This window comes from Sprattus sprattus, assembly GCF_963457725.1.
Source record: "Sprattus sprattus genome assembly, chromosome: 11".
Lineage (NCBI taxonomy): Eukaryota > Metazoa > Chordata > Actinopteri > Clupeiformes > Clupeidae > Sprattus > Sprattus sprattus.
Genome location: NC_137909.1, coordinates 11,208,845 through 11,223,319, shown reverse-complemented (window position 1 = coordinate 11,223,319; position 14,475 = coordinate 11,208,845). Strand labels below are relative to the sequence as shown.

At 40.3% G+C, this 14,475-nt stretch overlaps 1 protein-coding gene across 1 annotated transcript in view; it reads right to left on the bottom strand.

The window, feature by feature from the left end:
• Nucleotides 1-8,877: 8,877 nt before the first annotated feature.
• Nucleotides 8,878-14,475, bottom strand: part of ggt1b (gamma-glutamyltransferase 1b) — a gene marked incomplete at both ends in the record, with an annotated part of 16,876 nt that continues 11,278 nt past the window's right edge. Inside the window, 4 exons of the mRNA XM_080847464.1 lie at nt 8,878-9,027; nt 11,007-11,120; nt 11,964-12,076; nt 12,190-12,317. Of these exons, the coding sequence (XP_080703590.1) occupies nt 8,878-9,027; nt 11,007-11,120; nt 11,964-12,076; nt 12,190-12,317 (505 nt within the window). The remainder of the gene's footprint in view (nt 9,028-11,006; nt 11,121-11,963; nt 12,077-12,189; nt 12,318-14,475) is intronic.

Here is a 14,475-nt window from a genome sequence, read left to right as displayed (position 1 = left end):
AATACACACGCAACCAGAGCCCAACTTGAGTTGAAAATGTAAAGGTCTTTCTGTTTTTAAAGCTTTTTGCTATTTTTTTGCCATTTTTCTATTGTGTTGTTTTCTGTTCATATGTGATTTACAGTATTTTCATAGTCGATGCTTTTATACTTTTTGTAATTCAGAACATAATTTTGAATGTTTTTGTTCATGCTCTTGAAAGATGATGAATAAATAACGAAGTGACATGTTGTGGTATGAGTGTCCTTGTGTATCTTTTTGAAATATTACCATGGAACACTTAACCAAAAAGTTCACCAAACACTATTTCTACACTCTTTCGATTATTATTTTATTCACTTAATTAAGATATATGAAAGGTGGATGAGCCAAGTCTAAAAAGAAGCAATCACTGTCTCTTCGTAATTCATTCTTTAAGTCTGTTTTGGACGGCAATATCCGAAACAAAAAAAATTAAAACCTTCAAAAACCAGAGAAAAATGTGATTCACTCCACAGTCAGTAAACTCCAACGTGGCATAGAATCAGTTTATGTAGTTTGAGTCCCGAAATGTACTTCTCGCAGCAACGACCCAAAATGAAAGGATACATCATGCTCATACCCATGCTCCGTCTCCTGTTGGTATTCCAGAGGTTGGACAGTTTTATCCCAACTCTGTATGCTTAAAAAAAGAGAAGAGAAAAAGACTACATTCCACCAACATGGCTCTCTCCTTAGCGTGGTATAGCCATTTCATGCGTTCCACCCCAGCACCATCTTCTTCTCTTACTTTTTCCAAGTGAAAGGTGAGCCTATACCATTCTTAGATTTATTACCATACCATTCTTAGTTTATTCCTTGACTTATCTATTTCTGGAAATAAACGTATATTTGTACCTGGCCAGGACTATTTCATATTTTCTTCCTTTATTCTTTTTACTGGAAAGCATATTTTGTATGCGGCACTGACTATAAACATGCCATTTAAGTGTCAATCAGATTGCTTGCGTAATATTCCATGGTGATACTGAACATCAGTGTAGCGGTGTAGTTTGTGATGTGGATGAGGAAAGCTGTACATCAGGTCTTCTCTTTGTCTTTCCATATTATTCAAAACTTACATGTGGTTTTTGATGTCATAACTATGACAAAAAACTATGACTCTGTGTTGTTCATATTCTGCTCACTTTTAAAACACTATACAGCTTTCTATTTTAACTAATGCTACTTACTGACTACAATACTACTTCATTTGATTTCAATAAGCAAAATTAGAAAGGAAATTGGACCATGAACTAGTAAAAGACAATATTAAGGTTCACCTCTTATTTATAAGGCCGGCGCAATAAAACCTGTCCTGAATACCTGATGCTGAACTTCCCTAAAATGACCCGCACATTGATATTATTTTGTTTGAAATCACCACGGGAATGACAGTAAGTAAGTGTGAAACCTTCCCCCCAAGTGTCCATCACCTATATAACCAAAGAACACAATGAAATAAGGTTATCCCTCAGTCAGCTATTACACTTCATGGCACAGGGTAAGACCCCTCCTGCCTTTATTGCATTATTGATCCCACCAGTAGCTGCTCCATTGCACATTGCATTTAAATCTCTCAAGCACTCCCCATCACATAGATTACCAGGAGCCCCAATCCATTACCCTCCTCTCTGATTTAATGCCTAATGAAAAGAGCTGAGGGCTGAACCCAGTCAACACGTGGTGGGAAAGGTGCACTGGTACTGAAGAGTGCCCTCCGTGTGTGTGTGTGTGTGTGTGTGTATGTGTGAGTGTGTGTGTGAGAGTGTGCGTCTGTGTGTGTGTGTGAGTATGTGTGTGTGTGTGTGTGTTGGTGTGTGTGTGAGTGTGTGCGTGAGTGTGTATGAGTGTATGTAAGGAACCGCTTTCCAGACAAATGATGGAACTGGTAGTGGAGGTTTGTGAAGGTGAAGGTTTCTGTGTGTTCGTCTTTCTTTTTTTTTTTTAAAGGACCCTGTCTTGGTAAACTTAATTATTCTGAATTTAGGAACTCAGCCTCAGTCCCAGTTCTTTCAATGCTATATTGCTACCTTTTAGGTAGGCTGACATTGGGTCATTTCTTCTGGATGCTTACAATCTGATGTACTTCTTAGTAATTTGTTTCTAGGAATAGTGCCACTCGTGATATTGCCACGGCTGTCTTCTAGTTTTTGGGCGTATTCCATGGACACAACCTGTTACTAGTTCCAGCGTGTTAGACTGAACTGGTACAGGGACCCAGTGCCAAGCAGCTGCACAATCTCAGTATAACCATTCAGTGCAGAGGCTGGCGGCAATCCACCGCTGTATAAGGCAATGCTCCAGTTCTACTGCAGCATGTTCAACCCAGGTGATTCATTCAATTCATCATTGCTTTTTGGTTTGAAACGAATCCTAGCCAATCGTTGCAGTAACACCACAATCCTTCTCTTGTTAATAATTTCTTGAGAGGCCACAGTTGATCAGAGCATCACAATTTATTTGTCAGGTGGAAGCTACTAAGTGACCTGCAGCGTACAGAGTCCAGAATTCCCATGTTTCTGTGATATATGTTAAAAACAAATCTATTCAGCTGCAGGACTGAGTCCACTGTACCTCTCACACTGAGACCATTGAAATTAACCCAAACATGACAAAGAAATCTTATACTGCAATACCACACTTAGTAGTACCCTTAAACAATAAGTGTGTATGTGTGTGTGTGTGTGTGTGTGTGTGTGTGTGTGTGTGTGTGTGTGTGTGTGTGTGTGTTTGTGTGTGTGTGTGTGTGTTCCCCCCAGTTTGGACTAATGGACCTACCCTCTGTGTATGTGTGTGTGAGAAAGAGAGAGAGGGAGGAGAGAGGGAGAGAAAGAGAGAGAGAGATGGAGAGAGGGAGAGAAAGAGAGAGAGAAGGAGAAAGAGAGAGAGGGAAAGAGAGGGAGAGATAGAGAGAGGAAGAGAGAGCTCTATCCATGGAGGAGAGTTATGCAGAGTGAGGCTAACCCAGAAGAGGGCCCGGTGAGGTGACAGATGTGCATTACTAAAACATGCAGATGCCGCCCTGTACCCAACACCCCATGGCTCACCAGGCGGCACGATGAAGTATTGATGAAGTATTGATGAAGTATTTATGACTCTCACTTCTGCCTCCTGCTTATTCACCATTTTAATATATATATATATATAGAGAGAGAGATAGAGAGAGAGAGGGGAGGAGGAGGGGGGGAGAGACAGAGAGAAGAGAAGTAGAGAGAGGAGGAGAGGAGAGGCCTCATAATCGCCCTCTCCACCACACACTGGTCACATACACACACAAGAAAACTATACATAACTAATGAACCATTCACACACACAAGTAATCTACACAAATCAAATGAACACACAGACATATATACACACACACACACACATATATATATATACACACACACACACACACACACGTATACACAAACACACAAAAACACAACTAATGGACCCTTCCGTCACATAATTGAACTACACACAATTAATGAATCATTCACACACACACACACACACACACACACACACACACACACACACACACACACACACACACACACACACACTCACAGATACATACACACGCACACACCCACACACACACACACACACACACACACACACACACACACACACACACAATAACAATAAAATGAATCTCTGATGAATGTTCTACCATGCCAACACAGAGAGGGGGAGGTTGTGTGTGTGTTCCCACGCTCAGAACAGTGAAATGGATCCTATCCAGCCCTGACATAATACAGATGCACTGGATCAGAACCAACCCTGGTTCAGAGTCACACACGCAGGGGCACTTTGAATTGCAACTCTTGTACGAAATGTGCTATATAAATAAAGTCTTACTTACTTACTTACTTACACACTCTGGCAGTGCTGGTTCAGCCAGTGGTGTTACAATAGAAAACTGGTATGTTAGTCAAATGTGTACTAAATGTTACATCATGCAAGGTTTACTGTACTTATAAAACATTTATGACTTGTTACATGATGCACTATATATTCCGTTTTTTACAAAGCATTTATTAACTGAAGTGTTTATTTACAGTTGAATTATGCAATGCTGCAGTTAATCCCCACACTGGCCTGTTGAAAATCACTGTTGGGACCCAAACTGTTAGCAGAAAACAAAGGAGAGGACGTGGAACACTCCAGCCCTGCGGCCCAAACACTCTTTCACATGTGTTCATGTTCACCGTAATAAAGGGGAAAAAACAGTGTGTTTTCCACAGAGCGGGTTGGTTCTGCCTTGTCAGTGTTTGTCTCTGCTCTCTCCGAAGACACTGGTCCGAGTATGGAGAGGTCAGCAGTAGGATGAGAAACAGACCCGTCTCTAAGGAGAGATACAGGAGATGGTCTGCATGTAGAGAGGTAAGCATGCAGAGTGCTCTGTATGTAAAGTGGTCTGCATGAGGAGTGCTCTGTGCGTAGAGTGGTCCGTGTGTTAAGTTGTCGGTGAGTAGAGTGGCCTCCAGGTAGAGGGGTCTGTATGTGGAATGGTCTGTGTGTAGAGAGGGCCACATGTAGAGTGCTCTGACAGGTCTAAATGGTCTGACAGCCTGCTGTTAGACACAGCAGGACACCTGGACACAGCAGGGGTCTGACCTTCCCAAGCCACTGTCAGCCTGCCACACCTCAAAGCACACAAAAGGAGAATGGACATCACTCTCTCTCACACACACACACACACACACACACACACACACAGCACAGTATAACCTCATAAGGTGCCTAAGAGGTAAAAATATATATGCCACACACAAAGTACTGAAAATATCTTATACACACACATCAGAGACACATTTCTCTCATAGACATAGACACACATTATGACACATATCAGGCAAGCATTACATACACAATCACACACACATGAACAGAGTGAAAGAGTGTGGGACAGAGAGAGAGAGATAGGAGAAACATCTAAATTCCACACCACAACACCTCATGGGAAGAATCAAGACCATTTTGCAGCTCTGTCCCTCCCTCCCTCACAATTGTTTGTTCTTTCACGGTTACACACACACACACACACACACACACACTGAGAGAGAGAGAGAAAGAGAGAGAGAGAGAAAGAGAGGGAGAGAGAGACAGAGGGAGAAAGAGAGTGCTGGTCAGGAGGAGGGTGTGACAAATGCATGTGCAGCATGTGCAGTACATCAGAGGCGGTGGGCTAATGTTACTCCCAGTGGAGAGCCGCACAGACAGGCTGGCTCAGGTGGAAATTAAGGCTTTACTGCGAGAGGCATGGGCCAAACGAAAAGGTCAGGAGTCGAAATATTTCACTGCGGCTGTGTGAGTGTGTGTGTGTGTTTGTGTGTGTGTGTGTGTGTGTGTGTCTGTGTGTGTGTGTGTGTGTGTGTGCAAAGCCTCAGAGGTTGGAACAACGTTACTCAGTCGAGTCCCCCCTTTCTATGCTCTTTGAACCTCCCTTCCGATCCCATCCTCCCACAATCATTTCCCTTTCTCTCAACTGAATAATGCCTCTCTCAAAGGCAGTTGGTGTTGATGCTTCTCTCAAAGGCAGTTGGTGTTGGGAGCTCTATGCAGCTGACATTGTTGCTAATTGAGAGCTTCTAAGTTACTCTCAGCTGTGGGTGGGGCTCCACATACACATACTCCCATGCCTGACACATCTCTTTTACTCTTTTTCCCTGTCTTCCTTTGAAGCTTAAACAGCAGATCTCAGAGAATGACATGTCCTTGCTGTGTGTATACACTTCACTCTCAAACACACACTCACACACACACACGCACACACACACACACACACACACACACACACACACACACACACACACACACACACACACACACACACACACACACACACACACACACACACACACACACACACACACACACACACACACACACACACACACACAACACACATGCACACAGGCACACACACACACACACAGACACAGTATTAATACACTTAGACTGACATTACAGATGTCTGCATAATGTCATTAATCTTAGTCCAGTGGTTACCAAACTTTTTATGAAAGGCCCCCCTTTGACAATGAGAAAAACCTAATCCTCTAAACACCATGGTCCAAAGATAGAGATGCTCACATCATTTACAGTTTTTGTTACGATCGGATACACACAATTTTGACTGCTTGGTTTTGTTCTTCAATCTCCTCACACAATAAGCACAACCACACACCCAATGAGCAAAAACATCAGATCCATTGCAAAATGAAACACTCTTGTAAAATCTATACACTCATTTAACAAAACCATATTTTGTTACCATATGAAACACACACATTGCATATACTGAATTCTGTTTGTACCACTTACACACTTCTGTTATAAACCTAAAAGACTTTTAGCAATACTACTTCGTGTAAGTGAAGTACACAGAGAAAGTGAAAATACACAATACAGTAAAAACACTACACAAGATCCAATGCTGATGAAAATATTAATTACGTAATTCTCTCCATATACCCAAATCAGTCAACATGTCAACATGGAGAATCGCAACAAAACATGTCCCAGTTTTCATGCTACTTCAGTAGTGTGCATAACACTGTAAGCTCAACAAATATCAGATAAACGTGAAAAGATGTTTCCAGTACAGGTTACAATTTCATTTACAGTAAAAAAAAGATCAGAAAAAAAAATTAAAATACAGTACAAATAAAGTTGCATTTTACCCTGATGTCTTTTTAGGATACAGTGTTGCCAGTGTTGACTGAGAGACCTGATAGACATTACTGTATTGAAAATGGCATGGTCACCGATAATGTTCACTTGAATTTCTCTGAGCCTGATAGCATTACGTGTTTGCCAAAAGCATGTTTACAGTATGATCTCTCTATCTTGTTCTTGCGTGAATATGGGCCTGTCCTCCTTTCAAGTTTACAATATTTGATACATTTTGAGCACATTTTCCTCCTGCTACAGGTCTTCCTCTTCCTCTACTTCCACCTTGACCTCAGCCTCATGGCATGGCCTCGGCCTCTTCCTCTTCCTCCTTCTCCTCCTCTGTGGATTCCCCCTCTCACCCTCACTTCTTCTTCTGACTCCTTCCATTTTGGTTGAAGACAGGTTACAGTTACTCATCTGCTGCATTTTTATAGTGCTTAAACCTGTTTGTTTGTTGTTGTGTTTGGGCACTTGATGGCTGTGTTTATTTGACCGGCTCATAGGTGTGGTAACTTGACAGAGTGTTTTGGAATTGCAAGGAAGTGACCTTTTGATATACGTCTGTGTCTAAAGCATAAAAGTGTGTTTAGTGATTTGCAAATAACTTGTGTGTATGGTTTCGCAAAAAGTGTGATGTTTAAATGGGCTTATAGTTGTGCAGATCTGAGCCGTTGTTTTGCTCCTTGAGTGAAGGTTTTGATAATTGTGTCACACTTTTGATTTTAGTGTGTATCCGATTGTAAAAAACTGTAATACAAAACAACTGCATAACTTTTCTTAGACTTTATTCTACATTTGAACTGTTAAAGGTGTTGAATTTGATGTCATCAATCATTTAAACTTAAACATTTGATCAGATTTTACAGATAAAATTTGTTGGGATCAATTATGGTTTTATGATTTGCTACATATTGTTCCATTCTTTAGAGCGGTTCATGTAAGGCACATGTCCGCTGTATTAACAATCAGGCTAGCTTACCCTTCTGCCACAAAGGCTAAAGCCTTGACCACATGTAAGTATATATAAGTACATTATATATACACCGTATATGTATTATATAAGTACAAAGTAGGGTATTAACTCATCACCAAATAAGTTAGCCACAGGCCACTCTGCTGTAAGAACATTGCCATTCTTAATTTGACCAGTTGTTGGTTGCGAAGGGTCCTCAAATGTTTTTGTTTTGCCTTCAACCCCTGCCCCCCTTACTGTAGAGCGCCTCCCCCCCCCCCACACACACACTAAACCACTGTTTTAGTCATAAATATATGATCAGTATTTTTGCATTGTGTCCACTACAACTACACATGGACACTGCCTCATCAGACTGCTAAATGAAAGGTCAGGCACAGGAGAAGGAGGCAAAACTGTGACAGGGAATTTACCAAGCTCAACAGCAAATACAGTTTCAGTTTTATTTACCACAATCATATAGAGTCTGTTTGCTATACAAAGAATAAATACTGTAGGATGTACATCAAAAAGTGCAGTTTAAGCATTTGTGTGCAAAAAAAAAAAAAGTTTAAAGACCTTCAGATGCCCTATACACCACTTGTGTTTAAAGCTTTACCATGTACAGTATATGGCAATAAAGGATCAAGTTCAGAATGAAACGACACAAAAGGACATAAAGTATATGTAGATCTATAACAAAGTGCAATCATTTTTTGCATTCAAAACTCAACTAACTAAATAACTAACAATTTATGTTAAACGCTAGGGCTAAGGCTATGGCCCTGTTAGAATATTGAATACAACCATAGCTTTCAATTATTTTAATTACATTCTAGATGCCTTACATGAGAAGCTGCAATGAGGCTCTCTGTCGTCCCTGAGTTTCAGAAAATCTTCACACATTTTGGCATCCATCAGGAATGTTCCCAGACAATATCCTCATAAATATATAAATTATTATATGATACTGTGTTTTTACATGCGATGAATGTGTGTGTGTTTGTCTATATGTATGTGTGTGTGTCTGCGTGTGTGTGTGTCTGTATTTGCATACCTGCGTGCTTATTTCTGTGTATGTTTTTTTGCTTTTGTGTGTGTATGTGTTTGTATGTGTTTGTATGTGTGTTTTTGTATGCGTGTGTTTGTGTGTGTCTGCATGTGTGTATTTGTGTGTGTTTGTTTATGTGTGTATGTTTGTATGTATGTGTGTGTTTTTAAGTGTGTGTTTGTTTTTATCTGTATCCTGCTGCGTATCCTCCTTTCCTGGGGTCGGACTTCGCAACGATGCCATCGCCTTCTCTCATCACCGCCTGCACCACGGCTCCCACCGATGTCAGCAGGCCTGTCACATGGTTCTTTTGCTTCAACCCTTCCAGAATGCTCTGCATGGATATTAGACACACAATGAGACCACAAGTGTCGGTATGGGGACGATATGACTCACATTTACAGCTAAACTAAAAATTAGCAAGCATGTGTCTATGACTAGTCTACGTCTATGTCTATCCTAAACATGTCTAGGGTAACCTATAGTGGCCATCAGTTGCTATACAAATGCGAAAGGCCCTCTCTAGAGCCTGTGTTTGTCCATTCTGGGCTACTGTAGAAACATGGCAGTGCAACATGGCAGTCTCTCTGGAAGAGGACACGCTTGCTATGTAGATATAAAGGGCCCATTAAAAGCTAACGATTCTTAGTTACAGGTGATTATACGCTAATGAAAACATAATTAGGAACTATATGGGCCATTCTACCTAATTTCTGTAATATGCAGTCCCTCAACAATAAAAACTATTTACAAAACAATTAGGTATTTAGGCATAGATATTTACTAAGAAAATGTTATGGTCTATATAAACCCAATGCATTAAATGAGATAGTGATAAGCTAAATATATACAAAATCATCATTTATAGGGTACTTTCTATTGGGAAGTAGCTGTCCCCAACCCTGACATCTAAATTTCAATGCCTTTAAATAACACTTTTCAATTTTTTTAGATTTTTTTTTCAATGATTTCATTTCAAAGATCTTTATGATTGGGTTGAAACAGAACTTGGAATATTTAATTTTTTTGTGGGTTTAATTTTTAAATCAATTAACTATACTCAAAAAATCATGACCCTAGTTTTCATGTCACTACCGAAACACAAGAGTTTTAGTCCATTGGCTCAGCCTGTGTTTTAGCCACGACCCTGCATTTTTGACCATGCAGTGACACTGCATCCCTGTCCCTCATGGTTGAATGGTAAGTAGATAAATCCCATAGTTTTTATATAAATGTGTTCCAAAGTCTGAAAATCGACGTGTAACCTTAAGAATGGTCACTACCGAAACCCATGTTTTCTTCAATTAAGTAAACCTTTTGGGGTTTCATGCAAAATCTTATGTTTGTATGTGTGTACACCTCTTCAAAAATGTGTTTGCAAGCCGTGTGCTTCCTAGAATTCTTTATTTATGCTTAAAGTTAGCTACAATTGTCCCTACCGAAACAGTCACTACCGAAACATATGGTAGTGACCAGATGATTTCGGTAGTGACAAAATGAAATGGTAAGTAGTTCAATCCCATAATTTTTAAATAAATGTGTTGTGTGGACTAAAGGGCGGCCCAGAGCACCTTTTGGAAGATTTTGGGAGAGAAATGAACATCCATCCAACAGTGCAGTCACTACCAACACAGTGTAATCACTACCGAAACAGATAAATTGTATAAATTGAACTTGAAATTTCATTTTTATGAATTTCATTGTGAAAACCTTCAAGAAATATTTGTAAAAATACTCTTCAGAGAAGGGAAGGAAACACAATCTGAACAGGTCAATAATAATACTTTTTTACTATAGTAAATGTGATGTTTCGGTAGTGACAATTTTTGGAAGAGGAAAAACATTCCAACACATTCTGAAAATACAATATAAAAATTGACTGTTCTTTTACTAGATATGTGAACTTTAGATATGGTACAATATACATACGTACAAAGTTTTGGGAATAAAACATAAAAAAATTCAAAATATTTCCGATGTGACTTTGCACCAATTCGGTAGAATGGCCCATATATTCCATTTCTGCTAATAGACTGATACACTGCACCTTTAAGTGATGTGAACTGATGTGATGTCAGTTTGGTGATGGTGCATGATGTATGATGTGGTGAAGTGTGTTTATGTGATTATGTGTGATGCTGTGTGGCGTGGTGTGGAGTTTACTGGTGTTTTGTGTAGCTTGGTGATGTATATGGTGAGGTCAAAACTGGTCTCTCCGTGCATGTGTCTTAAGTCTGGAGGTGTGATGCAGTGTTTTGTTTCGCTTGAACTTAAATAGAGTTTTGTGTGGCGTGGTGATGTTTTTCCACGCACCAGGTCAAAGTCGGCCTCTCCGTACGTGGTGTTGGGGCTAAGCTGGTTGTGAATGCGAGGCTCCTCCACGGCTTTCTCCAGATCGTAGTTGAAGAAAAGAGCATGGAGGATAACCTGGAAACCATTGAGCAAGAGCACAGTGAATATTAATTCCACAAGACATGAGGAAAGATGTATGGGGCAGGTGGAGCTCATCTTGTCTCTGGCCCGAGCAAGACACACCAGGTGGCCTACTGTTGATAGAAAGCTTTTCAAACAAAGTGCTTAATCACCAGTTGATGGATGAAAATGGATGTAAAACATGAAAATTAAAGTCTTGTGTAAAGTTAGTGTGCAAAGTGTTGCAATGTAGCTGTTTGAGCCCCCAGTTTGAGGTCATAAACTTTGTTCGGTATGCTAGCGGTCTAAAATACATGCTCTTCTACAAATGTCAGAAATGTTACATCTTCCTAGCCAGCTAGTTGCAGCTAAGTTTGTCGAACAAATTTGTTGATGTCAGTGGCTAACATCGTGAAATTAGCATTTATACCGTGACGTGGCCTGGGTAAGACATCTGTCACTAGAACATCTCTTATATTTGCACAGAATGATTTTTTTCTTCTGTGCAGAGTTCTGTATCCACTGCCATGTACATACTACTTGTTTTTAGCATGTTTCAGCATTTTAGTTTGAATCTCTACATAATCCCAGGAACCTATGAAATATGGCGCATTAATATTCAGGTTTTGCTCATCGTAATAGCAGAGGCGGACCACACAATAGGCAGGTAGGATCCCGTCTATGTCCCAGGCACTTTTCTAGCCAAAAGGACGGCCAAAAAGAGCAGTAATCAGATGCGGTTAGTTAGTGCAGTGAGGAGAGGCAGTGAGGAGAGGCAGTGGCACTGGAAGAGCAGTAATCAGATGCAGTAAAGAGATCCACTGATAATTGAAGAGCAGTGACGAGATAGAAACTCACAGAAGCAGTTGCTGTGGTGATCTTCGTACCACCAGAGCCTCCAAGTACCATTTTCACATCGTTGTTCCGGTCCATAAAGATTGTTGGAACCATCGAAGACAACGGCCTTTTACCTGAAGAAACAACAGCAAAATGATCACTCTGTGTGCAGGGTGAAGTCGGGCTTACACAGTGCATTACAGTCACAAGAACACTTCACGCTCCACAATGGAGATGCTGTGCTTACCTGGTATAATAAAATTATTTGGTGAGGGGGCGACCCCAAAACTGTTTGTGATGTTAGGCGAGCTAAAGTCATCCATCTCGTTGTTTAAGAGGATCCCCGTTGAGTTAGACATGACTTTAGACCCAAAACTGAAGAAGATAATAGATGGCTTGTGAAAAAGATTAAACAGAAACACTGATAACATATCAGGATAGTTGATAAAGATTATTAGCATATGTCTGGAAAACTAAACATGTGTTTAATTTTAATTGAGTGGAGTTGACTGTCTGTAAATCTGTTAATTATCTTAAAAAATCTGCAAGGTTAAATATGGAGAATTTAAGACAGTCTGGTCAAAAGGTTGCTCCGGAAGCACTGTGTTGATTGGCTGGATTGTTTAGGTCTCGGTTTGTTTTCTACAGAGCCAGGACTGTATACCAGTTTTTTTCTGAATGCACAAACTGAAATGACAGCTAGAGGACCATGAGGAGCAATTAGCTGAATTTGACAAAACGGATGTTGGAGTAGAATCACAGACTGCTCCTTTAAACACCTGTACATTTACAGTTTTTTACAATCGGATACACACTAAAATCAAAAGTGTAACACAAATATCAAAACCTTCACTTAAGGAGCAAAACAACGGCTCAGATCACACTTTTTGCGAAACCATACACACAAGTGATTTGCAAAGCACTAAACACACTTTTATGCTTTAGACACAGATGTATATCAAGAGGTCACTTCCTTGCAATTCCAAAACACTCTGTCAAGTTACCACACCTATAAGCCGGTCAAATAAACACAGCCATCAAGTGCCCAAACACATGATTGCTTAATTGTAGACACAACAAACAGGTTTAAGCACTATAGAAATGCAGCAGATGAGTAACTGTAATCTGTCTTCAACCAAAATGGAAGGAATCAAAAGAAGAAGAGTGAGGGTGAGAGGGGGAATCCACAGAGGAGGAGAAGGAGGAAGAGGCCGAGGCCATGCCATGAGGCTGAGGTCAAGGTGGAAGTAGAGGAAGAGGAAGACCTGTAGTAGGAGGAAAATGTGCTCAAAGAAGAAGAAGACCAAATGTATCAAATACAGTAAACTTGAAAGGAGGACAGGCCCATATTCACGCAAGAACAAGATATAGAGATCATAAACATGCTTTTGGCAAATACGTAATGCTATCAGGCTCAGAGAAATATAAGTAAACATTATCGGTGACCATGCCATTTTCAATACAGTAATATCCATCAGGTCCCTCAGTCAACACTGGCGACACTGACAAATCTGTACATTTTACTGTAAATAGAATTGTAACCTGTATTGGAAGCATCTTTTCACCTTTGTCTGATTTTTGCTGAGCTTACAGTGTTATGCTAGCCTGGATACCAGCCTGAACTCCGCCCACAAAATTTTTGGACTGGGAGATTCAGTCTGGAGTCGAGTTAGTTGGGAGGGTTTAAACGGCCCCGAAAAGTGATCTGACCATTCAAATGGTAAGGGCGGGCTTTATACGTTGATGGACAGATATAGATAGAATACCGGTATACATCGAACAAAGATGGCGCCGTCTCGGAAGCTTAGTGGGACATATTTTACATGATTTAAGCTATCTACACGACTTTTGTATGTCTACATTGACTCGGTTAGTTGTGTATGCGCAAAACGAGTGTTGCCCAGGATTATAGGTCTTAACTGAAGCACTCTAGAGCATTATTGATAGGTTATGCTAACGCGTAGAAAAAAAAAACATTCAAACGAATGGTAGCTTCTAGCCTTGAGTGCTAATTAAGTAACGTGAGCAGGCATATCCCAACAGATATGACAGCGCATTCATTTTGAAAGAGGAACAGAGAAACGCGATCAAGGCATTTGTCGATTGAAAAGATGTTTTTGCCGTCCTTCCTACGGGATCAGGTAAAAGTTTAATCTATCAGATGGAAATACTACGTTGCTCTGATTGGTTCTAGGTATCCAATTCAGCGAAGAGGAATTTTCTTTCCTGGTTCGTTGAAACACGCCCCATAATCACAGCCCAATAGTCCGGTCTCAGACTCATATTCTGACTAGAATTATGAGTATGACATCGTCAGGCTAGTGTTATGCACACTACTGAAGTAGCATGAAAACTGGGACATGTTTTGTTGTGATTCTCCATGTTGACATGTTGACTGATTTAGGTATATGGAGAGAATTACGTAAATAATATTTTCATCTGCATTGGTCTTGGGTAGTGTTTTTACTGTATTGTGTATTTTCACTTTCTCTGTGTACTTCACTTACACTACTCTAATCACTGAGAAGTAGTA